At 45.5% G+C, this 27,974-nt stretch overlaps 1 protein-coding gene and 1 non-coding gene across 2 annotated transcripts; both read right to left on the bottom strand.

The window, feature by feature from the left end:
- Positions 1–3,134: 3,134 nt before the first annotated feature.
- On the bottom strand, positions 3,135–27,928 carry COPZ1 (COPI coat complex subunit zeta 1). Its single transcript, XM_066369680.1, has 9 exons — positions 27,831–27,928; positions 14,509–14,577; positions 11,073–11,154; positions 10,375–10,466; positions 9,201–9,256; positions 7,106–7,183; positions 6,889–6,940; positions 5,298–5,336; positions 3,135–4,532 (listed from the first exon to the last, which is right to left on the bottom strand). The coding sequence occupies exons 1-9, from the start codon at positions 27,846–27,848 to the stop codon at positions 4,485–4,487; spliced, it is 534 nt and encodes a 177-aa protein (XP_066225777.1). The 5' UTR covers positions 27,849–27,928; the 3' UTR covers positions 3,135–4,484.
- LOC136396486 (U6 spliceosomal RNA) lies at positions 21,174–21,281 on the bottom strand. The gene has a single exon (XR_010749772.1). It is a non-coding gene; the product is annotated as a U6 spliceosomal RNA (small nuclear RNA).
- Positions 27,929–27,974: the final 46 nt, after the last annotated feature.

Raw genomic sequence — 27,974 nt, 5'->3', positions numbered from 1 at the left:
GGTGTGGGTTGCCTCACGGAAGGTTCCTGAAAGAAACTGGAGAATGGGGATACTGTGGGAACCATCCCTATGCCCACCACCGACCCCTGCATATGTGTGAAGTGTGTGCACACACAGACAGACACACATGCACATACACAAGATTTATGGCCCTTTGGCACAAGAGAGCCCAGGAGAGCCAGCCTGCCCCTTGCCCAGCTCCTCCCAGCTCTCTTCTCTTGCTGTGACTTTCCTGTCTTTATCTCTCCATTCTTTTTCTCCTCCCAGTCTTGCTGCCCTCTTCGTGTGGCTTTCTCTCACTCTCCCAGCTTGTTAGCTGGCTTTCTGCTAACTTTTAGCTTCTACCCCTTTGTCTCTCAGTCACTTTTTCTCTCTCACATCACTTCTCTTCCCATCTTCCTGTCCTACTCCTCTCCCTTCTCCTATTTCATTGAACTCTCCATCTGTTCTGCCTCTGCCCTCTTACACCCAACCATCTCCTACCTCTCTGCCACCCCAGAGACCTATGTCTGGCCCATGGGGACAGTTGGGTTCCAAGGAAGGATGGGATGGAAAAAAGAGCCTCTGAATGAGTCCCTGCCTTAGTGGACGGTCTGGGATCATATTGTTTTATGATATGGGATGAAAGTCACTGGGGGAAGCCAAGTGACCAGGAGAGCTCAACTAAGGGAGGAGGGGTGAAATTGGAGGAAAAAGAGATTAATAAAGAAGAGACACTGAAGAGAAAATGGTAAGGACTTCTTAAGAGTTCCCTTGAAGCGCCTGACCTGTGGTGGCGCAGTGGATAACGCGTCGACCTGGAAATGCTGAGGTCGCCGGTTCGAAACCCTGGGCTTGCCTGGTCAAGGCACATATGGGAGTTGATGCTTCCAGCTCCTCCCCCTTCTCTCTCTCTGTCTCTCTCTCTCCTCTCTAAAAAAAATGAATAAAGAAGAAAAAAAAAGAGTTCCCTTGAAGCATGTGTTTTAGGTCAGTCTGATGGGGAGTTGCTGAGGGCCATCTACTGATCTACTGAGTCATACTGAGACCCAGATCCAGAGGCAAGATCTGGAAACCAGCCCGAGAAACAAAGATATAATGTCCACCAGGCAGCCACAATTCTGAGCTCTTTTGTCTACCAGGGAGAGTCTGTCAGACCTCTTTCTCCTCTGCAGTCTTAGAGTGCTGGTTCCCTCCTCACTCCCATCCTCCTCCCTGGATCTCTCCCCTCCCCACCAGTGAGAATGACATCAGCTCTGGCTGTCACTGTCCTCAGCCCTGCTGATGTAGTCTCCCATGGGTGAAACAGAGGCCAATCATCTCTGCCCTACCCATTCATTCTCCAGTCCAAGAGCTGGGGCTTACCTAAGCGGGCTCCCCAGGGTGGGAGTGGGAGGAGGCAGTATCAGTAAGGCCTCGGCAGGACTCAGGACTCTGGTGAAAAAAAAGGAGAGAGAGGCATGGGCAGCAGGGGGAGGAAGCTGGAGGGGGGCAGTTGAGGAAGAAGGGCTGCAGCACTAAATCACCCTGTGGGGGGGCTCTCTCTGCCTGAGCTCAGTGGGGTGGGGAAAGGGTAGACATTTGGGGAGGGGGAAGAGAAGAATGGGGAATCGCCACATCTGGCAGGCAGGTGTCTGGCACTGTTGGGGCAGCAGTCACTTTTCCAGCCAAAAAGGAGGAAGGGGGTGAGGGGAGGAGGAGCTTCCCAGGGTCCTCTGGAGAAGAGGGACTGGCTCACAGAGACAGAGGCCAGAAGCAGACAGAAAAGACACCAAAGGAGGGAGATAATCAGAGCCTGCTACCCAGTCTCTGCTTCGGTGCTAGGGAGGGTTTGCACATAGTCTTCAAAGAAAATGGTTGGCCAGAGGCCTGGGTAGGTCAGGGCACCAGATTTCCCTTCCTACTGGGAAACAGAAGGCAGGGAAAGTTCAAACCAGGCCAGCTGGGGAAATAAGCTCGGAGAATTTGAGAATTGGATGGAACTCTATTGTCCACACTGTCAATGATCAGCATCTCCCTATTCTCACACTGACATGTCTTCTACCCAGGGTCAATGCTGAGTGAGGAGTAGAAAGATCAGGATGGTAATGCCTGACACTGCTTTTCCCCTATGCAGCTAGGCAAAGACAGATACCTAGCCCTCATCCAGGCCCCTATATCCCAATTTTCAATGCAGGACTGCATGGATGGTATACCCAAGCACTTTTCCTTTTTCTGTCTGCTGAGAGGAGCCATGAGCACAGGTGCCCCACAGCTACTCAGCTTAATTGCCAGGTTCTCACAGAACAGCAGACAAGACTGGACAACTCCAGGTTTCATGTCTTGATGCTGGAGAGGCTCTTGTCATTACCTTCTTTCCCTCATCCTTTCCAAAATGCAGTCTCTCTTGCTGAAACCTGGAATTGCAAGCCCATCTTATGAGCAGTGGAGGTGAATGAGGAGACCTTTCAAACTGCACTGCAGGGGAGGGCTCCCCACACTTCCCTGTCCTTTAAAATCCTGCAGAGGAAGGGGGAAAGAAAACCAAAGCATTCTCCTGTCTCCGCAGCAACCATAAAACCCCCAGCTAAATCCATCTTGTGAGCTCACCAGCCCATTAAGATGCAGGGCCAGGCTCTGCGCCAGCCCAGCCACATTCATTTGTGAGAAAAAAAGGTAGAGGAGGAGGGGAGCAGGCTCTGGAGGGACGGGGGAAATGGCGAGAAGAGGTTATTTACACCACCATCCTGACCTTCTGGAGCAGCACTGGCTCCGATAAATAACCTGCTCAGCGCCATTTCAGAGCAGGAGTGGGAGGTGCAGGAAGGGAGCAGGGTCTGGAGGAGAGCCCCACGCAGGTGTGCATCTCTGGGTTACTAATGGCTGAGGCAGAAGCAAACAGCTGGCTTTGGGGGTGGTGGGGGAGAAGTCAGTTCCCTGGGACTCCCACTGAGAAAATACCATCCCCCCACCCCCACCCCTGGCGCCAATTTCCAGGCAAGGGGACTGAGCGATGCCAAGGAGGCAAACAGGCCTGTAAATTACTGATGGCAGTGGTGGGGGGAGTGCTGGGAAGTCTCTGAGGTAAGAAATATTGTAAGACGGGGAATGAGGGGATGCTACAGGAATAGGAGCAGCTGCCAAAAAGGAAAAGGAACAGAAACATCACACAAAGGCAGTTTGGAAAAAAATGTTTTATTCCTCTTTGCACAGAGCAGTATATGAAGGTGGATATCTCCTGACTCCATACATGTCTTACACAAAAATGCCCCCTCAAATATACCTCGTTATGCACCACACTTCAGTCTTGGAGAACTGGCAATTAGTGGGTAGGGCAGAACGCTAAATCTCAGGAAGGTTTTTTGAGACATTTTTGTGGGAAGTTTTGGGTCAAGGGAAAAGATTAGACCCAAGAGTGGGTATTCCATCCTCCATCTTCCTGGGGAAATCCAAATCCTGAAGGTTTTCTGAAGAAAGGCACCTCTCTCAACAATCTAGGGAGGGGACGAGCCCAGACCTTCTGCCTAGATGTAAGACTGCGGCAGAGAGAAGACAAGGGTAAGCAACAGAGACTGCAGACCCAAGGCAGAGTGAAAAGCATGTGGGCGAGCAAACAGCACTGAGAGCAAGTCATAAATTTCACCCCGCCCTAGTTCTGAGCAGAAGCTCTTCTTCCCAAGACTAGAATGCAGTGTTAGTTCAGGGACCAGCTTCCCTCCAGGGCACAGAGAGGACAAACCAGGCAAAGATCCCAGGGTGGTAAAGACTGAGTTAAGGTATCAGACCAAGAGATCGACACTCCCGCAATGAACCTTCACAGACCACAGCAGTTTTGAAACTATAAGCCAGAATCAGGCTAAAGAATGCAGCTGCAACTGGAATACAGAATTTTATAAGCCCTATCCAGTAAAATTTTAATCACTGCTTCTTCCACTCTGTCCCCTGCCTATGAGCTATTCCAATGTTTTTTCCAAGGCTGGAGAACGGGGCAGTAAGAAGGAATGGGAGAAAATGGCTGAGGCCAGTAAGTGGGGCTGTGGCTGAGACTAGGTATACCTCTCCCCAACCCCCACTCATTCTACAGAAAAGAATTCTCTTCCCCTCCCCTTGCTGGACATATGGACTGTTGAGATGAAGGCCAGGTAAAGGTAAAGGGAGAAAATCACTCAGCACATTCTTTCTCCTGCTTTGATCTGAAGTATAGCTGCAGCATGGGCACACAAGTTAAAAAGAAAAAATGCAGGGTAGGAGAACACGGGAGGATAATCCAGTTGAGAAAAGAAGACTGCTTCCCCTGCCCTGCATCCCAATCTGCTGGGAGCTCTACTCCCAGAACTACAAAAACCATGAGAAGGGATGGGAAGTACCTAGGGGTCTGGGGAGAGCAACCATAGACAGGGTGGAGATTTAAGGATCCCAGTGATCCCGGAGATGACCCTGAGAGCATCAGCTGGGAGACTGGATGAGAAGTCGCAGCAGACATGTGGATTTTTTGAGGGGGTGAGGAGCCAGGAACAGGGGGGTCTTCACCGAAGGAGTGACCACTTGATCTGTTCTTTGGCTGACTGCAGCACCTGCAGGGACAAGGGCAGCATTGAGGGGTTTGCTGGGAGGTAGAGTGGGGATGGTGTCTGGGGCTTTCCTTCCCCTCATTTGTCTTAACTGTTCTAAGAAGAATGGCAATTAGAAAATCCCCAAGGCTAGAGGAATGCAAAGAATGTCTCTAAGGCCCTAGAGGATTGTCAGTTTGGGAAATTGCCAAAAAATTCAAATCCATTGGGAGGATGAAGAGAGAAGAGGTATACCTGAGAGGAAGGAAAAAAACTGGGGGTTACTGGACATATGTTATAGGGGTGTGTTTATGTTACTACATCCAGATGGGTAGAAAATAAAACCTCTCCCTCACCCTCTGCCCCAGGCCCCCCAATCAGCAGGATGGATCTGTAAAACCTGCATATTCTAGAATATGCATTTCTAGCTTAGCACTCATTTGAGTAAGTGTGAATGTGTATGAGTGTGGGTACGTGTATGAACATAGACTATCTGCTTAAGGCAAGCCTCTGCTGGAGAATAAATCACAGAATGAGGCATCAGACAGGGAGGGTTTGAAGGGTACATGCCAAGGCTGACAGCCACTGTCCACAGGAAACTGGTACGAGAGTTGGGTTGGGAAGGGGCATGTGGCTATAAGAGTCCCGGTTCTCTATGATAGGAGGGGCCAAAGAAGATGTGTCTTCAGTTTCTAGTCTCATTCAGACTTGGTAGGTTGGGATGGAATGCTATTCGAGCCTCTTTAGTGACCCAACCCATCTGGAGAGGAAGGAGGGAGAAAGACATACCTGAGATACGGTCTGCTCTGTAAGGGGGACATCTTCACCCTACAGCACAGAGAAAAAAGCATTCAGTGTGGGAGAAAGCCGGAGTAAGAGCTGACTGAGGTTTGGCAGTGGAGAAGGAAGAGTTGGTCCTTTAAACTGAAGCAAAGGGCAGAAACCTAAACTTCTCAGTCCCTTTTAGGAACAAATACAGCCACAATTTTAGTTGGCCAGAGGGATTGTGAGCAAAAAACGGTCATTTCATCCATCCTCTATTTAAAGGCAGGAGGACTTCTTAAAAGATTTATTCCATTCCAAGTAATCAGCAGTTATGTGATCCACAACTTACGGGGATTTGATTCCCCAGTCAGCGAAGACCTTCCCTGAATATCAATATCACTAGGGAAAGGATGAGGGGAGCCAGGGATCCTGCAAAGCCTCATGGGTAACAACAGCATGTTAATTTGAAGAAATAAACTGCTGCAACAGCAGCCTGAGAAGGGGAAGGAGGGAGTTGGTGGGGGAGACCCTCTCTCTTGCCACACAGAGACATATGTTAGAGGAGAAGATTAAACTATGCAAATTGAGCCCATGGCAGTTAAGAGAGAAGATTTCCCATTACCCAGCACTGTCAGCCTTCACTCTATGGAGGTCAGAGCTGGGCCATTCTGTGAATGGGGAGATTTGCTTTGATCAGACAGATCTGCACCCCCACAATTTGCTGGTGGGCGCCCATCATTACCTCCCCAGCAGACTTGGTACCTTCTATCATTAACTCCAAGCTCCCCCCTTTTTAAAATGTATTTATTGATTTTAGAGAGAGAAGTAAGAGAGAGAGAGAGAAACATCAATCTGCTCCTGCATTTGCCCTGACCAGTCATCGAACCAGCAACCTCTGCACACTGGAACAAAGCTCTAACCCAGTGGTCGGCAAACTCATTAGTCAACAGAGCCAAATATCAACAGTACAGTGATTGAAATTTCTTTTGAGAGCCAAATATTTTAAACTTAAACTATATAGGTAGGTACATTCCTTATCGAGGTAGCGCCTGCACATAGTATTTTGTGGAGAGCCACATGTGGCTCACGAGCTGTGGTTTGCCAACCACTGCTCTAACCAATTGAGCTATCCCGCCAGGGTCAGAGTGTCCTCTCCCCACACCTTTATGATATCACTAGAACCAAAGAGGACTAAGGTTTTAGCAAATAAGGAGTTCCTTATGGAGAGGCGGTATCCTCAGTTTTACAAGACCTTAAAAGACAAGGAAGACACTCCTCTGCCTCAAATGACTGCAATCCATCCCCAAAGGAAAAATAAGCCAACTCTAAGTTCCTGTATAGTTTCAGGACCAGCAATATTAAAATTTCTTTTATTTCACCATTAATTCAATAAGTATATGTTAAATGTTCACTCTATGCAAAGACTGTATGAGGTGCTAGGTGCCAGGCTAGGGGCAGAAATAATGTTCCTCTGCTTCTCTTCTTTTGAGATGAGAATTTGAAAAAGGAGAAGACTGTATTTGTTCTACAAGCCCAGACCCTTAGATACACTCAGCAAGTCTGGTCCTGGAGAGTGAGTAGATGGAGGGATACAGAGGATCACACTCCTGCTTACCCTTAACGCCACCCGGTGTACCACTTGCTGGGGGTCACTCTCTAAGATGACCCTACAAGACAAAGAACAGACCATCGTTCACTCTCTCCTGAAGGACCAACTTACTGTGGGACTACTGTGGCCACTCAGTCCACCTGCCTTAAGATGGGCAGCTACCCGCACCCCCAGCCCCATACACCCTGAATCCAGGGAGATCCAGGCAAGTCAGAGAACTCACCCTCCATCTACGATTTCATCCACAGCCAAGAAGAGCCCCTCCATGTTCTCCAGCAAAGCTCGCTTTTCTACATTTTTTCTGAGTACCCAAGAAAAAAGAAAAACCAGCCCATGTGTGAAAGGATTCCTAAGACATTGTCTGGGTTGGGATTCTACACTAGACCAATAAATGTCTCCATCAACCACACAAAGAAGTAAATAAGGTAAATAAGAACTTTTTAGCTAATCCATTCTAAACCCCTTCCTACTCTTATTTGCTGACAAAAGATCAGGAATGTCAAGAGATTCAAACAATGCAGTTAAGCACACGCCCTCCCTCCCTCCCTCCCGGGAGCGCGCCAGAGCCTTTTTCTTCCACATGCATCTCCTAAACTCTAACGGTCCCCACAGGACTCCCAACCAAGGGAGCAATGGGCAGCAGCAGCTCATCCCAGGCTAAACCCTCAACCTGTCCCCAAGGCCCCCTTTCTCTTGACTGTCCAGTAAACTGACAGCAGCCCCACCTTGGCTCACTTCTTTCCCATAACCTTTCTAGAGAGCCAAAGCAGCCCTGCCTAGTTGTTCTGTTGTTTCTTCTATCCTAAGCCCTACCTTGTTGCACAAAAAGAGGGGGGGAAAAATACAGTTAATGTCTGACTATTCAAGTGTTGATTATCCAGAGCTATTGTTTCTTTCCTACCCACCATGATGCTGCTCATGACATTGCTCATAAATGCTGACATCAGTGGGCGGAAAAAAGAGAAATAAACGGAGCTAAAACTCAATCTGGAGGTGGTGGGAGATGGGGACAGATGAGTGCAAACTCTATTTGCACTCAAGCTCTGACAAACCTTCTAAGCCTCTCACTGTTCCCCTCCATCCCCCCTCTCATCAGCTCTGCTCAGGTCTTGAAAAGAAACCCAACAAGGGGTTGGGAACAGTCAAGGCCTGCATCCACCAGCCTCAGATCCGATGGTTGGTGCTTGTGGCCAGTCACATCCATCAGTCTTACTCTTTCACTAGATTACCTGAAATAAAGTCTATTTATTCACCTGGCTAAGAAATAAATCATCCCTTTCCTGAGGAAATCTGAGCCATTCACCCTGCTGATTTTGTGGGGCTGAGAATGCCTGCTGTTTTCTCCAATGGCTGTCTGTGTTGGTCTCACTTGGGAGCTGCTAGGGGAATGAAGTTCAGAGCTCTGTATGTTTTCAGGAAAAGTATCTTTTATTTATTTGTTTAATTAATTAATTCAGTGAGAGGAGGGGAGGCAGCAGACAGTCTCTCACATGCACCCCAAGCGGGATCCACCTGTCAAGCCCACTAGGGGGTGCTGCTCTGCCCATTGGGGGCATTACTCAGCAATGGAGCTCTTCTTAGTGTCTGAGGAGAGGCCATGAAGCTATCCTCAGTGCCAAGGGCCAACTCACTCCAATTCAGCCATGGCTACAGGACGGGAAAAAAGAGAGAGAGAGAAGCGAGAGGGGTGGTGTGGAGAAACATATGGGTACTTCTCCTGTGTACCCTGACCAGGAATTGAACCCAGGACATCCACATGCTGTGCTGATGCTCTACCACTGAGCCAACTGGCCAGGCCTCTTATCTTTTCTACTGCTCATCTACGTGGGAACAGAGGATTGGTGGAGTGGTAGAAGGGGAGGAGAGGGTAATTGGCATATTCTTCCTGTTTTACAGAAGAGAAAAACTTAGGGTTCAAAATGAAAAATTAGGAGCGTTGCCTCCATTCCCAAGGTATTGATGTTTTATCTAGGACATTTCCCTAGGTTTGCCCCTTTCCTACCTCTAAGGTAAAGAATGAAATCCAGGGCAGTACTTTGAGGGTGTTTAGTACTCTGACATAGCCACTGGGGAATAGAGTAGACATCGAGTTGAAGATTCTGCTCCCTCTCAATTCCCTTTCTTAGGAGAATTATTCCAAAGGGACATACTCTCCCCTCCATCCAGTCCTCCCATCAGTGTGAATTACTCTGTAATAATAAGCCCAACTTCTCAAGGTAAATCAGCACCCTGGAGCCTCTGCTGATCACCCACAAATGCCTGGGCCTGAAGAATAGTGACTTTTTCTTCAAAACAGATGGCAAGAATGGACTGCTCACCTCAGCATCTGGCTTAACGAATCAAAAAGGCAGTTCAAAACAGCCATGAGCATCAGCTGTTGGGAGACAGAAGAAGCAGAAGGATAAGGTTCAAGGCCCTGAAAGCTGCTACCTGAAAACAAAAGCCTCTAATTCATTAAGCATCAAAAGACAAAGACTTTCACAAAAGACCAAAAGCATAAAAGCGTAAGGTGGAAGTGAGAACAAAACAGAAATAGATTCTGCCACATGATCCCACAATTTGTTGTCTCTCTTTGACCAGACTGTTCAAATAGAGCTTTCCTGTCAGAGTCGTCTACATGTATTTACCAACTGTATGTGTTACTGGATGTCTTAAATAGAGAAATCATTAATCAAGTAATAGCTGAGATCAGAGATTTGGTGGAAAGACCATGGGCTTTGGAGTCTGACAGATCTGGGCTTAATCCCAGCTGAGCCATTTTCTAGATGTGTAAGCCTGGGAAAATTAGGTTGAACCACATGAAACTGCCACTTTTGTAGTTCAACAGTGGTAATATACTAGTAATTTCATATAGTTCCTCATCTACAGAACTAGGGCACCAATGCCTACAACTCACAGAAGTGCTGTAAGATTTAAATAACAATGTACTTTACAAAGCACTTATAATAATAAGAGCTCGTAAGAGCTGGTTCTCTCAAACTTTTACATTTGCCTCAAATTATGTAGGGGCTTATTTTTTCTTACCTACTCTCCTTCCTAGAACTTCCTACCTGAGGTAAATAACTTTTCCTATGCAGAGGAAGCACCCAATCTTCCTGAGTGTACAAGTCTCAAGGATATAGCCATTCAGAATGTTGGCTAATTGACAGAAAGTCAGTCAGGTGTGGAACCATCACAGCAGGAGCAAGCATCCCCCCACTTTGACCATACCCCAGAAATCCATCTTAAAACACACTATCTGGAGGTCACTGATGTTGTATGTTAATATGTATTAAAATACATGTGGTATCTCCTACATGGAGATAAAGCTCTGGAAAAAACTTCTATTCTAGGTTGATTCATTTGTGAAGCCAGTAGGAATATATGACAACTTCATTAGCCCAGTCAGAAGCCAAAGGGACGTGGTACTCCTAAGGCCACAAGCAGTACCTCGTCCTGCCTTTGGTTTAGGTAATGGGATCAGAGATAGCAAAGAGGGGTGGGGATTCTCACCTCATTTTCATAGGAGCTGCCAATCACATAGAAATAGAGATCAATACTGCTTTTGTATACTACTGTTAGGCCTTCCAAGAGGGCGATTTCACCTGGAGGGGGAAAGGTGGAAACAGTGGGTAGTCTGAGACAAGGATGTAGGATAGGAGTTACCATGAACTCCTGGTATCCAGCTGTTTTGGGCTCAGATAATATAGGTCAGATGGCCCCTAAAGATCGAAGTTGACCTGTTTTTTATTTTCAGGTAGCAGCATAAGGGAAGTATAAACTTGGGGAAGTTTAAATGTATCTTCTCCTCTAAGCACCCTCCCCCACTACTCTTATTTCCCTCTTTGTATAAGAGACAGGATACTAGTCGATCCTTTGGAGGTGAAAATGCAGAGCGGTCACCTCTACAGACTTCCATTTACCTGCCCTAATGGATGCGGTACAATAAGCAGAGCTGCAGTTAAATTTGTCAAGTGAGGCTCATAAATCCAGGGACTAGACAGGTAGCTAACAGCCAACCTTCCAGCATGGTATTCCCGCGTGAGGTACACTCACCTCCCCATTACATTTCTGAAGAGTTTATTATGTGAGGGGAGGAGGAAAAAAGGAAAAAAAGGAGGCAGTCATTTTATCTTTCTCCGCAGTCCTGCTGCCACCCCCTTCCCACCACGGTTCCCCAGCACAGGAGTAGTGAAAGGAAAATGACCTACTGTCAGTCCGATGGGTCTTGTTGAAAATATTCTTCTCAAAGGCCTTCTGCTCCTTGACACTGGGGTAGGTGTCGTCATAGTACTGGTCAGAGGGAGAGGAACGGGTTGGGTCATTACAGCTGAGAGCCCAGAATGATTAGTGACTGTGTTATGCCCTGGATCTTGGATTTCTCTATTTCAAGGCATGGGTTAAGGGAGAAATATTGACATGAAGAAGGAAGAACTACAGAGACAGGAAATGGGCAATAAGTAACCAAATACAAAAAAAAATTTTTTTTAAGGACCCTGCTCTAAGCAACTCCACCTCACATTTCTAATATTTAATTTTTTAATTTTTATTGATTTTAGAGAGAGAAGGGAGAGAGCTAGAGAGACAGGAACAACAATTTGTTACTGTATGTGCCCTGGCTGAGGATTGAACCGGAAAACTCTGAGCTTCAGAACAAAGCTCTAACTAACTGAACTATCAGGCCAGGGCTACATTCACATTTCTAAGACTATAAGGACAGAGGCCTTATAAGTACTATAATGATGTTCTGCCCTGCCTGTATCTTAGGAGAGCAATCATGGGATCACTCTCATCAAGAGCTTACTAGAAGCTACCCTGTGTCAGGGAGCAGTGTTAGAGAACACAAAAGGCATTAACAGCACAGAACACTTCTTGCAGACCCTTATTCACTGTACGATGCTAACGAATAGAGAAAGGCTACAAAAATAAAGGCAAACCGGGCCCTGCCAGGATAGCTCAGTTGGTTAGAGCATTGTCCAGGAACGCAGAGGCTGCTGGTTAGATCCCTGGTCAGGAGATGGATGTTCCTGTCACATACACGTGTGAGTTCTCTCTCCCTCCCTCTCTCTAAAATAAATAAATAAATAACAAATAAATAGCAAATAAATAAATAAATGGCAAACCAAAGACTATTGACCTGGGATGCTGAGGTCTGAGATTAAAAACCCCAAGGTTGCTAGCCTGACCTGTGGTGGCGCAGTGGATAAAGCGTCGACCTGGAAATGCTGAGGTCGCCGGTTCGAAACCCTGGGCTTGCCTGGTCAAAGCACATATGGGAGTTGATGCTTTCAGCTCCTCCCCCCTTCTCCCTCTCTGTCTTTCTCCTCTCTAAAAATGAATAAATAAAATTAAAAAAAAAAAACAAAAAAAAACACCCAAGGTTGCTGGCTTAAGTGCAGGCTCATAATGGCTTGAGCATGGGCTTACCAGCTTGAGCATGGTATCATCAACATGATCCCAGGGTCCCTGGCTTGAACCCAAAGGTCACTAGCTTAAGACTAAGGTCGCTGGCTTGAGCAGGGGTCGCTGGCTCAGCTGAAGCCCCCCACCACCCCATCAAGGCACATACAAGAAGCAATCAATGAATAACTAAAGTGCTGCAACTATGAGTTGATGCTTCTCATCTCTCTCCTTTCCTGTCTGTCTCTTTCTAAAAAGAAAAAAATAAAAGAAAGGCAAACCTTACCCTATGCTCTCTCATATCTGAGCTTTCTTTTCTGTAAATTCAAAGGAAGAGGCAATCTAGCACATTGCTGAGCCCCCTCCCAAGCTCTCCCCGGCAAGAGGGCAGAGATGCAGGCTGCTAAATCGCTCAGCCCTTTAGGGTCTAATCCGTTGCAGTCAGCTGAAGACCTATGACAGGTCTGGCATTTAGTAACTGGATAACTGTTTCAAAAGGTGTCCTGCATAGTTACATCCAATTACAGGGAGGAACAGCTGGTGAATTCTAAACTAATCTCTACCTGCTGACTGATTTATGCTATGCTTACCCGGAGTTAATACACCAGGGACAGAAAAAATTTCTACGGGAGGGGGAGAATATAAAAGGAGAGCAGAGGGGTGTCCTGTCTCTTCTTTTTAAATAGATTCAAAGTTAGAAACATCACACTGGGAAAGCCAGGAGGTAATAACCTTGGTGGTAACTGCAGGCCTAGGGCCTAGAACTACAAGAAATTTCCTTGGAAAAACCCAGGCTGGTGACAAGGTAGAAGGGAAAGGGACAGAACTGATGGGCACAGGCAGGCTGCTTCTCACATCACTGCTTTGTTCAGAAAGCAAGGTTCCAAAGTTGTTGGCCCTGATCGGTTGGCTCAGTGGTAGAGCGTTAGCCCAGCATGTGAAAGTTCTGGGTTCGCCTGACCAGGCGGTGGCGCAGTGGATAGAGCGTTGGACTGGGATGCCGAGGACCCAGGTTCAAAACACCGAGGTCACCAGATTGAGCGCGGGCTCATCTGGTTTGAGCAAAAAGCTCACCAGCTTGAACCCAAGGTCGCTGGCTCCAGCAAGGGGTTACTCGGTCTGCTGAAGGTCCGCGGTCAAGGCACATATGAGAAAGCAATTAATGAACAACTAAGGTGTTGCAACATGCAATGAAAAACTAATGATTGATGCTTCTCATCTCTCTCCGTTCCTGTCTGTCTGTCCCTGTCTATCCCTCTCTCTCCCTCTGAAAAAAAAAGAAAGTTCCGGGTTCAATTCCCGGTCAGGGCACACAAGAGAAGCGCCCATCTGCTTCTCCACCCCTCTCCCTCTCGCTTCACTCTCTCTCTCTCTCTCTTTCTCTCTTCCTCTCCTGCAGCCATGGCTCGATTAGAGCGAGTTGGCCCCAGGTGCTGAGGATGGCTCCATGGCTTCCGCCTCAGGTGCTAAGAAGACCTTGGTAACTGAGCAACAAGTAATGCCACAGATGGGCAGAGCATCACCCCCTACTGGGCTTGCCAGGTGAATCCTGGTAGGGGTTCACGCGGGAGTCTGTCTCCACCTCCCCTCCTCTCAATGAATAATAATTTTTTTTTTTTTTTGTATTTTTCTGAAGCTGGAAACGGGGAGAGACAGTCAGACAGACTCCCGCATGCGCCCGACCGGGATCCACCCGGCACGCCGACCAGGGGCGATGCTCTGCCCACCAGGGGGTGATGCCCTGCCCCTCCGGGGCGTCGCTCTGCCGCGACCAGAGCCACTCTAGTGCCTGGGGGCAGAGGCCAAGGAGCCATCCCCAGCGCCCGGGCCATCTTTGCTCCAATGGAGCCTTGGCTGCGGGAGGGGAAGAGAGAGACAGAGAGGAAGGAGGGGGGGTGGAGAAGCAAATGGGCGCTTCTCCTATATGCCCTGGCCGGAATCGAACCCGGGTCCCCCGCACGCCAGGCCGACGCTCTACCGCTGAGCCAACTGGCCAGGGCCAAATAATAATTTTTATAAAGGTTCTGATGCTGATAACAAAGGAGGTCAAAATCTGAGGATATAGCAAGTAGAGACAGGCAACTAAGAAAGAAGCAGTTTAGGTTTTATCTGTAGTAGGCATGGGAAAGATGGGAGAATTCTCAGTTACATTATCAAGGAATATGACTTAATAGGATAAGATACGAAATTCAAATCTCAAAATTAGTCTTTGTCTTGCTCCTAAACTAACTTGAAAGGAAATCTTACCTTGGCAAAAAGTCGATCTCCATCATTGTCCAGAATCAGGATGGCTTTGACAGTATACAGGGAGGGTTCCTGAAGAGATATGAACATACACCTTCAGTCCTGAAGGCTCCTTCCATCACTGGCAAACCAGATACTTTCTCCTAGTCCCACTGGGATGCTGTGTGTGTCCCCCTATCCCAACCTGGTTAGATACTGACATTTCCACTGAGAATGACCAAGTGGTAAATGAAGTAAATTGAGGGAGGGAGGCATTTTAATAAAGGGCTCCAAAGCAGCATCAGATAAACAGTTTCTCTGAGCCAGACCCATAGAGTGCTTAATCAAGGTAGATCATGCTGTTATTTTCCAAATATTATGCTACAGTTATTTCCAAATTACTCCCCTTCACTGGTCTCCCACGAAAAAGTGGGTATGAAATGTGGTCAGATTAATTAACAGGCACTACACAAGGCTATTTGAAAACAGGATTGAATGCCCTAATGTACTTGGAAGTTTCTGCAGTCCCAATGCAGCAGCAATGCAGAGGCATAAAGCAAGCCTTTCGTAAACCACCCACACACTGAGCAGAGGGAAATATTGCAGTGTGTACACACACATATACAACCAATCTGAGTGCAGCCCAGTGAGACATCCATCTCCCAAGACTTCGCCTATTATCCCAATTCCTCAACTACACCCCAACCACCATCAGTTAACTTGCAGGGACAAAAAACAATTTATATTTTGGGGAAGTTAAGAAGCAATGAGAAGAGGATCCATCTAACAAAACACTCTTTGGCCTGGAGATAAAGAGCAGCAGGGGGATGTTTCTACACTATCAAGAATCAAACTTTGAGTACACTGTCTCTCATAAATGAGCTGCACCTTTAGTCTTAATAGTTACACTTGAACTCAAATAGCTACAAAGCATATCACTTTGCAAAAAGCTCCTCTACTCTTGCAACTTCTACAGAATCAGCTAACCAGGAGAGGAAGAAGAAGGGAGGGGAGGCAGTGGTATGTGTAAAGGTGTTTGCAGGCTCACATTCCTTGATTTTCTAATCGGTATTACTTTACTTACCATTGATATCCCTCCCCTTTGTTATAAAACATGACTGTTGCTTTGCTACCTCCCTTTCCTGGCTTACTCAGGAAACCCACAGTCCTCACAGGAGTCAAATATACTCTCCAAGTATGTGTTTAACAAAGACCCAAGAGTAAGGAGAAAAGAATTATTACCAAGGAGCAGCAACTGCAGTGTCTATAAAGGTAAACTATCCCATGAGGCTCTAGGAGGTTTATGGTTCCATGGGAAGAACCAACCCTAGCTCAGGGAGTTAAGAATGAGAATAAAGGAAACTCGGTCTTTTAACAACAGGTGAAGAATGTAAGCTTTCCCCACTTGAATTCTTGAGGACAGCAATTTTTTTGTTGTTGTTCATTGATTTATCCCAGTGTCCAAAACAATGTCTGACTCATACTAAACTCTCAGTATCTGTTGAATGATTATGAGAATAGTTAGCTTCAGAATAAAGTAAAACTGTTTTGATGTGGCATATGTCTAGGGACCCTCTTATAATTAGACTTCCAGGTATAAGTAGATTATCTAGTGTGGCCATGTTGGGTGATATTACTATCAACTTATCTCTCCTCTGATAAACACTCCTTAGAGTGCCCACCCCTATATACATTACTCTCTGGAATAAACAAGACATGAGAAATTCCTCTCTCAAATGAAGAACCTCTGTGTCTAGCAGAGGGAAGTCTCTAGAGTCTCGTCTAATAGGTCATCAATAAAAAGTTTTCCTAACTCCTAATCTCATAATTCCCTACAGAGACGTCTTCCCACAAAGCAGGCTCAGTTCTATAGCAACTGGCATCCTCAATTCACCAAAAGAGAAACACTAATGGGAATGAGTTTCCTTAACAGAGGGGGAAAAAATCCACAGGGAAGGAAGTTAGAAGAAATATTTTCCCCCACAATCTATTCCCTGAAAATCTTTGGCTCTGTTTCTCTATCCATATTCACAGCAACCTCCGAGAGCTTCATAATGGCATAAATTAGATATTGAGCTGGCATAGGTAACTGCAGCCATAGTGTCTGGCATCCCTAGAAAGAATGGGATACCAAAGAAAAGAAAAACCCTATGGCTACCTGCCAACGAGGAGAATCAATGTCCTTTGTGGCCAATGAAGTGTAAGTGCCTAAAACAGCTGGCAAAAAAGAGAAACAGATTTCTGGGTTCTGCTCTTGGCTGTTTTCACTAGCTTTCTAGAAGATGGTATCAAGAAAACCCCCAAAATAAAAATATTGGCTCTTTCTGGGAAGGATAAAAGACAGGCAAAGGAAGGTAAGAAGAAGACCAGATCTGATTAATGACAGCTCTGAAAGGGACAAGAAGGCACTAGAGAAAATGCTGGCCATTTCAAACTTTCAAAGGAATAACTACACTAGATAAAACTAAGAATTTGCCTGACCAGGCGGTGACACGGTGGATAGAGCGCTGATCTAGGACACAGAGGGCCCAGGTTTGAAAACCCTAGGTTGCCAGCTTGAGTACAGGCTCACCAGCTTGAGCATGGGGTTGCTGGCTTGAGTGTGGAATCATAGATGTGACACCATGGTTGCTGGCTTGAGCGTAAAGGTCGCTGGCTTGATCAAGGGGTCTCTGGCTAGGCTGGACAAGGCACATATGAGAAGGCAGTCAATGAATAACTGAGGTGCCACAACAAAGAACTGATGCCTCTCATCTCTCTCTCTTCCTGTCTGTCTGTCCATCTGTCCCTCTCACAAAAAAAAAACAACCTAAGAATTTAGGCGAGAGCTTAAATGCTGCTTTAATTCTCCATTCTGCTACAACTGGAGCCAGCCAGCTTCTCCTTTACTTCTCCTGCCACCTCCTGACTGCAGCTGGTTCCACTCCAGCCTGTGGCCTTTACCTCTCAGGAGTGGGGAAGGCCAGGGGTTCCTCTCACACCGTAAAACCAGTCAGTTTAAAGGTCTCAGAAGCTATTACTGATAATGTAATTTTATTTTTAAGTTTTTGCAAAGGGCAAGTTTATAAATAACTCTCAGCTATTGAGAAATGAGCTTCTTCAACAATGGACTAGGCTTGACCTTGTAACACATTAAATGCTAATTATTAAGAAAGATCCTACAAGCTTTCTTTCTTGTAGGGCCATGTTCAAGAAATTTAAAAGTCTACTCTGCCCTCCCATTCCCAAATGGGTAGCTGCTAGAAAGCTTTCGAGACAAAGTTCTGTGATGCACTGACTTTCAGAGAGCCACAGCCTGAGTGTATAACAGAACTTCACCTCAAATGCTAATGGTGCCTGGAAATGATGTGTAGGCAGATTAGTTTGTGGGAGGTTGGGTGGCTCAGATAGATTTTCATGTACTTTTTTATTATCAAGATAAACGGAGACTGGACTCCTCAGGAGAGCTGAAACAACACTGAACAAGCAAATAGCCTGTTACAAAGGAGTCTTTGATCTCAAACAGGGGATTCTGAAGCCTGGTAAAAAAATCAGCAACTCCTAGTATCCCCTCCCCCAGCACGGAGAACTAGAGAGTCATTCCTAGTGTTGCCCCCTGTGAGTTTTCGGATGACCTGCAGTTTACTAAGGATTACAGTCATTACCAAAGTATGAAAAAGGCGCCTGACCAGGCTGTGGCGCAGTGGATAGAGCGTCGGACTGGGATGCAGAGGACCCAGGTTCCAGACCCCGAGGTCGACAGCTTGATCGCAGGCTCATCTGGTTTGAGCAAAAGCCCACCAGCTTGAACCCAAGGTCGCTGGCTCCAGCAAGGGGTTACTTGGTCTGCTGAAGGCCCGCGGTCAAGGCACATATAAGAAAGCAATCAATGAACAACTAAGGTGTCGCAACGAAAAACTAATGATTGATGCTTCTCATCTCTCTCCGTTCCGGTTTGTCTGTCCCTGTCTATCCCTTTCTCTGACTCACTCTCTGTCTCTGTAAAAAATAAAAAAATAAAAAATAAAAATTTAATATAAAAAAAGTATGAAAAAGGCAGTTCTGTATAAAAATTATTTGTGTCTTGTAAGCCAAACTAGAAAAGATGGGTTCTGAAAAAGTACTAAATTAAGTGTGTTCACAATGTATATTACTATACATTACTTACTATACTAAGAGAACAATTCTGGAGTAAGTCATATGTCATCAGAAGAGGCCTGGGAGGGGTTGTTTGGAGAAGGCAGACAGGATATTTGGGGGCTATGACTAATTACTTTGATTCATTTGGAGAAGGGGGACCAAGAAACCTTCGTGCAGTTAAAGGATGCTATCCAAGAGCTGAAAGGGCACAAGTAAGAATCTGGTTGAGATTCCTAGAAGTTCTCCATTCCCTACTTATAAAGAAATCTTTATGGCCATGCCAAAAAGTAGTACCTTGGCTTGGCAGTAGATCTTTATCAACTAGAAACAAGATGCTCTTCCCTCAACTCTATTTATAAAGTAAAGCCAAGACAGTAAAAACTAGAAGGAGAAATTCCTAGATACCAAACACAGCTCTACATGGCCTAAGCAGGTATTTGCTTCCTGACTCTGTGCCAACATTTTTTTAAGCTCATGAGAGAAAAAGACAGAGACAGACAGGGACAGAGAGAGATGAGAAGCATCAACTTGTTGTGGTACTTTAGCTGTTCATTGAGTGCCTCTCATACATGCCTTGATCAGGGAGCTCCAGCCAAGCCAGTGACCCTTGCTTAAGCCAGAGACTTTGGGCTTCAAGCCAGAGACCTTTGGGCCCAAGGCAGCAAACATGGAGTCATGTCTATGATCCCATGCTCAAGCTGGCAACCCCACAATCAAGCCAGCAACATTGGGGTTTTGAACCTGGATCCTCAGCGTCCTAGGTCGACGCTCTATCCACTGTGCCACTGCCTGGTCAGACTATGCCAACTTATTGAAAATGAAAAACTTTTGGGGTTGAAGGCTACAATTTGCCAGCCACAAGCCTAGGGACTTCAGATGAAAAGAAAAAAATTTAGGTAAAGACTCTGACAGGAAAGAGCAGTTTTTGCATACTACCCAGGGGTTTTCTTAGATTCAAGAAGTATAGCTCAGTAAAGAATAGAAGCCACAGGTACCAAAGAAGTGGATGACATGAAGTCAAATACTGGTTATGTTGCTTAAATTCTCCATTCTGCTACAACTGGAGCTAGCAGTTTCCTGAACATATCCTGGGAAGGAAGAACTGAAAGCTGAAGAGATATCTAGAAAGAATCTTCCTATTGACATAGATATAAAACATGAATGCACAGTCACCAAGAATTCTGACATTACAGGATAAAATGTCCCTAAACTTCTAAAAAAAAAAAAAATCTTCATATTAGTCTGGATCAGCCATTACCTCAAGTTCTGCCTTTTTCTAGGATTCAGCTTCCTCACTGGAGAAATTAGAGACCTGAGCTAGATTAGTTAATGGTAATACTTTTTTTTTTTTTAATGGTAATACTTTTTTGAAGTACAGCAGGATCCCTTTGATAAGCTTATGAAATTGATGAAACCTGTTACAGAAAAAGACATTCACAAATTGTTATGATTTGAAGTTCACAGACCTACAATTAGAATTAAATGAGATTCTCTCTGAAGATAATACAATGATATGGAGAAGGAATGAAAAAAGGGGAAAATGAGTGAGATGTTTGTAAATCATCCCCTTTCTTCTGCCTGGCACCAAGAAATGACTTCAATAAATATGTGTGTGGCCTTCATAAGTTAGTAAATATGATTGAGAAAACTAACAGAGCCAGCAGGGGGAGCCAAGTTCGGCATCACACCCTTCCAGCTTCAATGACTAAATTTGGCAGCTGTGAGACAGATAGGCAAGGACAAAGATAACCAAGCCCCTGAGCTCTTCAGGAATGCAAAATCTCAGGTCCTTTATTAAAATTCAGAAAGCCAGTCTGCTTGAGAATTTTATGCCTAGAGGTCACACAGTCCCTAATTCTTCAACTACTATTAGCGAAGTGAAACAATTACAGAAATGTGGGACAAAGCAAGCAGCACTTACTTGGAAGAGAAATAAATTGGACAAGCAAAAATCAGAGTACTCTGCATCTGAGGCTTGGGAGCAACATTAGAACATTCTGAGGCCCTGGCCGGTTGGCTCAGCGGTAGAGTGTCGGCCTAGCGTGCGGAGGACCCAGGTTCGATTCCCGGCCAGGGCACACAGGAGAAGCGCCCATTTGCTTCTCCACCCCTCCGCCGCGCTTTCCTCTCTGTCTCTCTCTTCCCCTCCCGCAGCCAAGGCTCCATTGGAGCAAAGATGGCCCGGGCGCTGGGGATGGCTCTGTGGCCTCTGCCCCAGGCGCTAGAGTGGCTCTGGTCGCAACATGGCGACGCCCAGGATGGGCAGAGCATCGCCCCCTGGTGGGCAGAGCATCGCCCCTGGTGGGCGTGCCGGGTGGATCCCAGTTGGGCGCATGCGGGAGTCTGTCTGACTGTCTCTCCCCGTTTCCAGCTTCAGAAAAATGAAAAAAAAACATTCTGCCATCCCAGTTTGGTAATTCAGGAGCCCTCACTTAAATATCACTCAAAAAAGGGAACAATCAAATAGCGATAGATCTATTTCTGATGAGTCCTTGGTCATGATCCATATACTAATTTATTCCCAACACCTCCCCTCCATCTGCTCCTGAAAACAAAAAGCTACTTTTTAAAAAAATATGGAACACTTCACAAATTTGTGTGTTATCCTTATGCAGTGGCCATATTAATCTTCTCTGTTATTGTTCCAATTTTAGATTATGTGCTGTCCAAGTGAGCACCAAAAAGACAAGTCTTTAGAAGACTGAATTGTTAGCCTCTCTGTTCATCTTTCAGTCTATGCTCCCACAGATCAACCCGAGGCAGAATTGCTAGCCTCTCCCCTAGTTTCAGTCTCCCTCTAAAAACTATACAAAAAAGAGAAAAGGATAGAGAAAATTGGTAGATAGAGCTATCCAGGCCAATGGCTTTGAATGGAGATGAACTGCCTGGGTAGTGGGAAAATTAAAAAGCCAAATTAAGAAGACCTAGGCTTCATCTGCAGCATGTAAGACTCAGGCTATACAACAGCAAAGATTTCCTGAACAGATGGGGTGGTCAAACACCAGAAGAGATGACATAGGCTAGAGAATCTAAAGACAGGAGAATGCTAATAATCTGATCTAAGAGAAAGCCTATTCTGTGCAGAATCAGGAAAGGCAGAATGTGGGCAGGTAATTACCAATAGAGGCATCTTAAAATGTTCATGGACTTAAGAACTTTCTGATCCACCTTCATTGGCTACCCATGGGCACTCTGCCTTTGTCTTCCTAATCACTCTAGCATAAATGGATAGTTAGGCACTGATTCTTTACTCCTGTTGTTTCCTTTGCTTCTTTAGTTTCGTTTTCCATAACTAGTTTGCTTGTCAATATCCTGTCTAACCAAGTCATGTTGGTGGAGTATAAAGTAAAAAACAGTAGCAAATATCTAGATGAAAAAGATCCTAAATCTCTCACTATGCTCCCTCAAATATTTGGATAATTGCATTCATCCTTTACCTCCCAGGGAAGACCTGGCTTCTCAAGGGTCTGGCTTTCTTCGTGTGGAGGCCCCTCCTCCTCTTCTGACTATGTGACAGCTTCCCTAGACCTTTGACATAATTTATACCTTGCCAGGGACCAACTCTTTCCCACCACTGTGAAGGAGAGGGTAAATATAAATACGTTGGAAATCTATAACGAGGTCTTCTTTGAGGGCAAGACATGGGGAGAGTTAGTAGCAGCGTCAATTGCTCTTTAGGGGTTTTAGTTCAGGCCGAGGTCTGCTTCCAGCAATCAACCATTAAAACAAGCTGGCCAGAGTAACAGCACAGTTTATTCTGATCATTTAATTTGAAGTGTCAATAAATTAAACTTCAATCAATTAAACTAGGTGTGCAATAACCCAGATGGACACCCCGACACCAACATAATCACAATAAAAATTTTTATGGCTGCCAGGGACCTCACCGGGGGCAGTGCTGGCACTACTAGCACCCTGGCTGAGAAATATATGTCCACAGTGCAGGGACGAGGAGATTGCTTCTCCTAACGAAATGGAGGGGCCAGGCACCCGCAAGGACGCAGCTGGAAGAGGGGCACTGGGGACTGCCAGGAAGGAGATGGGAGTGCTTTGGGGGCTTAATGTAATTGATACCTTTGCCCAGAGCAGGAAGACGGATCATTTAGGCCAAGTACCTCTACTGTTAGTGCCAAAGGAATTTAACAAAAGCCCCATTAAGATGATTCAGGAAGTGAAGGCCACAGAGCAATATCAACCTTTAAAAGTCATTGATGTGAAAAAAAGTCATTGATGTATTTTGTGTAGTTTCCTCCTCCATATATATGCATACTCTTGTGCACTTTGCATGCCCTGATGTTTAATGAGGTTGCTTAGAATTCAGGATTTGGTCTTTTTTAAAATTCTTTTTTAATGTTTTAATTTGGGAGGGGGGTTATACATTCTTTTTAGAGAGGAAGGAGGAGGGGGAGAGAGAAAGAGAGAAAGAGAGAGAAGGGGGGAGGAGGAGGAAGCATCAATTCCTATTATGTGCCTTGAACAGGCAAGCCCAGGGTTTCAAACCGGCAACCTTAGCAATTCCAGGTGTATATTTTATCCACTGCGCCACCACAGGTCAGGCTTGGTCATTTTTTTAGGATAAAAATGTTATTAAGAGAAGAGAAAGGATACAAATAAGAAGTCTGGTCCATAAGCACTAGTAAAGCACTCTCAGTGAATCTAGAGAGGCTTAGGATAAATGAAGGACCTAAGGATCTAGACTGCTAGAGTAATTCCGCTTTGAGAAAAACAGTAAACCAAGTGAGAGAGGGGATAAGCCATTATCTTTAAGATTCCACACGTTATTAATAGAGGATGGTGACCTGCAAACATCCCTCTCCATACACAAGGAAGGGATAACCAGCAGAAAACAGCAGGAGAGTGGAGCCTAAGTCCAAAGATGCAAGCTGGGAACATCATTATTAAGTACTGGGAACAGAAGGAGATAAAGGTGTCTCTTTCCTTAGAGACTACAAGAAAACCTGAGAAAGATTAGATAAATGTGCCTGAGAGCTGGGGCTGGCTTACTTAATTTAAGAAATGTGACCCGCCTGACCAGGGGGTGGCACACTGGATACAGTGTCAGCCTGGGATGCTGAGGACCCAGGTTCCAAACCCCAAGGTCGCTGGTTTAAGCACGGGCTCATCCAGCTTGAGTGCAGGATCACCAGCATGAGAGTGAGATCATGGACATGACCCCATGGTCACTGACTTGAGCCCAAGGTCGTTGGCTTGTCTGAAGCCCCCCCCCCCCCCCCCCCCCCCGGTCAAGTCACATAGGAGAAAGCAATCAATGAACAACTAAGGTGCTGCAACAAAGAATTGATGCTTCTCATCTCTCCCCCTTTTTATCTGTCTGTCCCTCCCTGTCTGTCTGTCTCTCTCTCCCTCTTGCTAAAAAAAAAAAAAAAAAAAAAAAGTGACCCATATTAAAATCCTTAAATGAATGAAACCTATTGGTATTTAGATATACCCATAATCAGACCAAATTTCAATTGATGGTTCTTCTTGACGTCCTCTAGCTTATCCCTCCCTTTTTCTCAATATTCTATGGCTATGTGCCCTGTAGAGGTGAGGAAAGAATATGCTTTGATCAGACTTCCCCAGAGGTCTGGTCAAACCAGGTAATAAAAATGTGAAAGGAAGGAGCTAAATGATCTTTAGAAGTTCTCTCCCTAAGGAGTTGAATACTATCCAGTTACAATAAACTCTGTAGTTCAGTGCAGAGCTAAGATAAGATCCAAGGATTCTTCATACTTTTCATAATGACGACGGTGACCTAATAATCAGAAGATACTGCTGAGTAGACAAACAAGGGGAAGAATTTAAAAGGAACAGTGAGGGTGGGTGATTCTGAATCAGATGGAGCTAAATTTTGTGAGCCAGTATGTGAGGGTAATGAGAAGAGAATGAAACACTTAGGAAATATCACCTAATTTCCAATAAGAGTTCCTCATCTGAACCACTGAATGCTGAAAATTACTGATGTGACTTGACTGTTTTCTCACTCCTCTGAGAGCACAAAACTAGTGCCACTGTGGATACAGAGCAGTTCATTACATGCAATGAATGTCTTAGGTCATTAAAGCTTAATTTTCCCTGGAAATCCAGCTGAGAAGGGCTAGAATGGTGGTAAAGGCTTACAAATTCTTTTATTTTTTAAGCGAGTGAGAAAGGGACAGACAGACAGGAAGGGAGAGAGATGAGAAGCATCAATTTTCATTTTGGCACCTTAGTTGTCCATTGGTTGCTTTCTCATATGTGCCTTGACCAGGGGGCTACAGCAGAGCAACTGACCCCTTGATCAAGTCAGTGACCTGTGGGCTCAAGCCAGCAACCATGGGATCATGTCTATGATCCCACGCTCAAGCCAGCAATCCTGCACTCAAGCTGGTGAGCCCGTGCTCAAGCTGGGGACCTTGGGGTTTCAAACCTGGGTCCTTGGCATCCCAGGCCAATGCTCTATCCACTGCACCATGCCTGATCAGGAGGTATACAAGTTCTTAATTGGGAGCCCAAAATATATTGAAACTGTAAAAAGAAGAAAAATCTGTTGGAAAGAGCTGACACAGACAAAGGAAAATAAGAGTTTAATATCCTAAGGACTCTGGAGACCAGCACAAGAATTGATACCTGTTGATACTTTGTCCCCAACAAAAGCATTATATAACTGATGGTCAAAGTACAATTTTGTATATTGAAGAGGTGGAAGCTGATGAGGAGGTAACATTAAAGAGAGATTTAATACAGGGTTAGGAATTAAAATCTAATCTAGTTTTGACAATGTCCTTCTATAAGCAAGCCCTTTCTCCTATACCTTGGTTTCCCCTAACCCCACTACATAGGTTCATCATGAAAAAGAAGCAATATGTATGGGTTTTTGTTTGTTTAAGATTTTATTTACAGATTTTTTAGAGAGGAAAGGGGGGGGAGTAGGGAGCAACAACTCGCCTATGTGCCTTGACCCAGGGCAAGCCCAGGGTTTTGAACCCACAATCTTAGCATTTTCGGTTGACACTTTATCCACTGCGCCATCATAGGTCAGGTTGAATCATTATGGTTTTTAAATCAAAGTTCTGGGGTGGGACACCTGACCAGGTTAGCAGGGCTCTGTGAATGTGGCGTCTTATTTTTTAATTTTTTTAAATTTTTTTTACAGGGACAGCGAGAGAGTCAGATAGGATAGATAGGGACAGACAGACAGGAACGAAGAGAGATGAGAAGCATCAATCATCAGTTTTTTTGGTTGCGACACCGTAGTTGTTCATTGATTGCTTTCTCATATGTGCCATGACCGCGGGCCTTCAGCAGACTGAGTAACCCCCCGCTCGAGCCAGTGACCTTGGGTCCATGCTAGTGAGCTTTTTGCTCAAGCCAGATGAGCCCACACTCAAGCTGGCAACCTTGGGGTCTCGAACCTGGGTCCTTCCGCATCTCAGTCCGCCCGCTCTATCCACTGCGCCACCGCCTGGTCAGGCGAATGTGGCATCTTAGGTAGAGATTTAAATGGATATAAGAAAGAAACAGGTTGAAATACACTTCACTGAGGAAGCAGAGACAAAGAACTGAGGTAAGAGAAAATGTGAAAGACTTTACTTATAGTCCCTCAACTCACCACTAAACTTAGCTCCCCAAGTATCATCTCCCTCACCCTACCTATAAACAGGCTCCCTTCTAAACAGATGTAGGAATGTCTAAAATTTCTAAAAACTTCCAAAGAAACCAATTCCCTAGAACTTATCCCAATTTTTTAACTGGTTAATAGTGGTTAACTGCTTGGGATATAAATATATATCATTAAAAACTACTAAAAAAATAAGTAAAAATTTAAAAACTCAAATTTTAAGCTTTCTATCTAGACTTGACCAACCCACATGAGGAGTCATCCCTATCCTTGCTATTTTGAAAAGGGAAGCTTGCCCTGACTGGTTGGCTTAGTGGTACATAGAGCATTGGCCCAGCATGTGTATGTCCTGGGTTCAATTCCCAGTCAGGGCACACAGGAGAAGCAACTATCTGCTTTTTCCCTTCTCGCCCTTCTTTCTCTCTCTCTCCCCCTTTCACAGCCACAGCTCGGCTCGATTGGTTTCAGTTCATGGGCTCTGGGCGCTGAGGATGGCTCCCTGGAGCCTCTGCCTCAGGCACTAAAAATAGCTGGGTTGCCAGCATATCCCCAGATGGGCAGAGCACTGTCCCAGAGGGGGTTGATGGGTGGATTCTGGTCAGGGCACACAAGGGAGTCTGTCTCTCATCTCTCCTCCTCTCACTTGGAAAAGAAGAAAGAAAAGGACGGAAGGGAAGGGAAAGAAAAGAAAAAGGGAAGATGAAACCTGTTATTCTCTTCTACCTGATGAGGATCTGAATGTGTACACGTATTAGAGCTGAAGGGAAAAGAAAAGCGAGCCCTAGAGTTCAACTCAATTAAAGAAGTAGCTTCAACCTAAATTCCTACAGACACATCCATGTTAACATCTCCAAAATGCAAAACAGATGGGACATTTTTGAGAGAAATGCTCTGGTCCAATTTTAAAGGTGTTGTTTGAACAAGCAAAAAAGACCATATGGACAAGGGAGCTTATACACTCGTTTAGCCACCAAAACTCTCATAGAACCAAAGAGTGAGCTAGCATCCCAGATACAACAAGAATTCCTCCAGTTAAATGGGTAGGGGAAAGGAGAGCAGAATAAGGAGTCTGGAGAAATATTCCACAATCTACGCTAACTCTACCAGGTATTCCAGACCTTTGATGGAATACTGGTTCTTTATCATAACCGTTCTAAATAAAATGGATTAATAGGAAACCAAAGTAAAAAGAAAACCGTGTTTTGAAGGAATGTGACAGGCAATGACCAATGGAGTGTCAAATTTTGACAACCAACAGAAGTCTGTGATAACAAACACCTGCACTCTATTTTTGGGGCAACTCAAACCAGGATGTCCTCCACAATGCTCAGAATCAGCGGAACCTGAAAAGCCCCAATCCAGTACGCTTACGATCCTCTGCGTCCCTAAGATCTCCATGTGGTCTCTTCAACTTTCCACCGATTTCGCCTTCTCCATAGCTAAGCTTCCTACTCTAAACCGAGGCTTTAGTTCCTTCTCTAGGCCACATGCTTACTCCAGGGGCTGACCGAACCTTCGGTTCCCGAAGATTACCTGGAATTCCCCTTTCTATCCCCTCCCAGTCAGACTGAATCCCGACTCCCAGCCCCTGTGGACAATGCAGCAACTCAGCAGCCCCCGCTCCTACCAAAATCAGCGCCTCCATCTTGCCCCGCAGCTGTACCGACGTGGAGCCGCAAACGCAACGCCGCCGCTGATTGGCCTTACGTCTCCATTACACCCCGCCCAGGATGGGGATTATTGGACTACCGAGGGCCAGTTGGCCAGTCAG

This window comes from Saccopteryx leptura, chromosome 2, assembly GCF_036850995.1.
Source record: "Saccopteryx leptura isolate mSacLep1 chromosome 2, mSacLep1_pri_phased_curated, whole genome shotgun sequence".
Taxonomy (NCBI): domain Eukaryota; kingdom Metazoa; phylum Chordata; class Mammalia; order Chiroptera; family Emballonuridae; genus Saccopteryx; species Saccopteryx leptura.
Note: the sequence above shows the minus strand (reverse complement) of the source record. Positions and strands in the feature narration are given on the sequence as shown.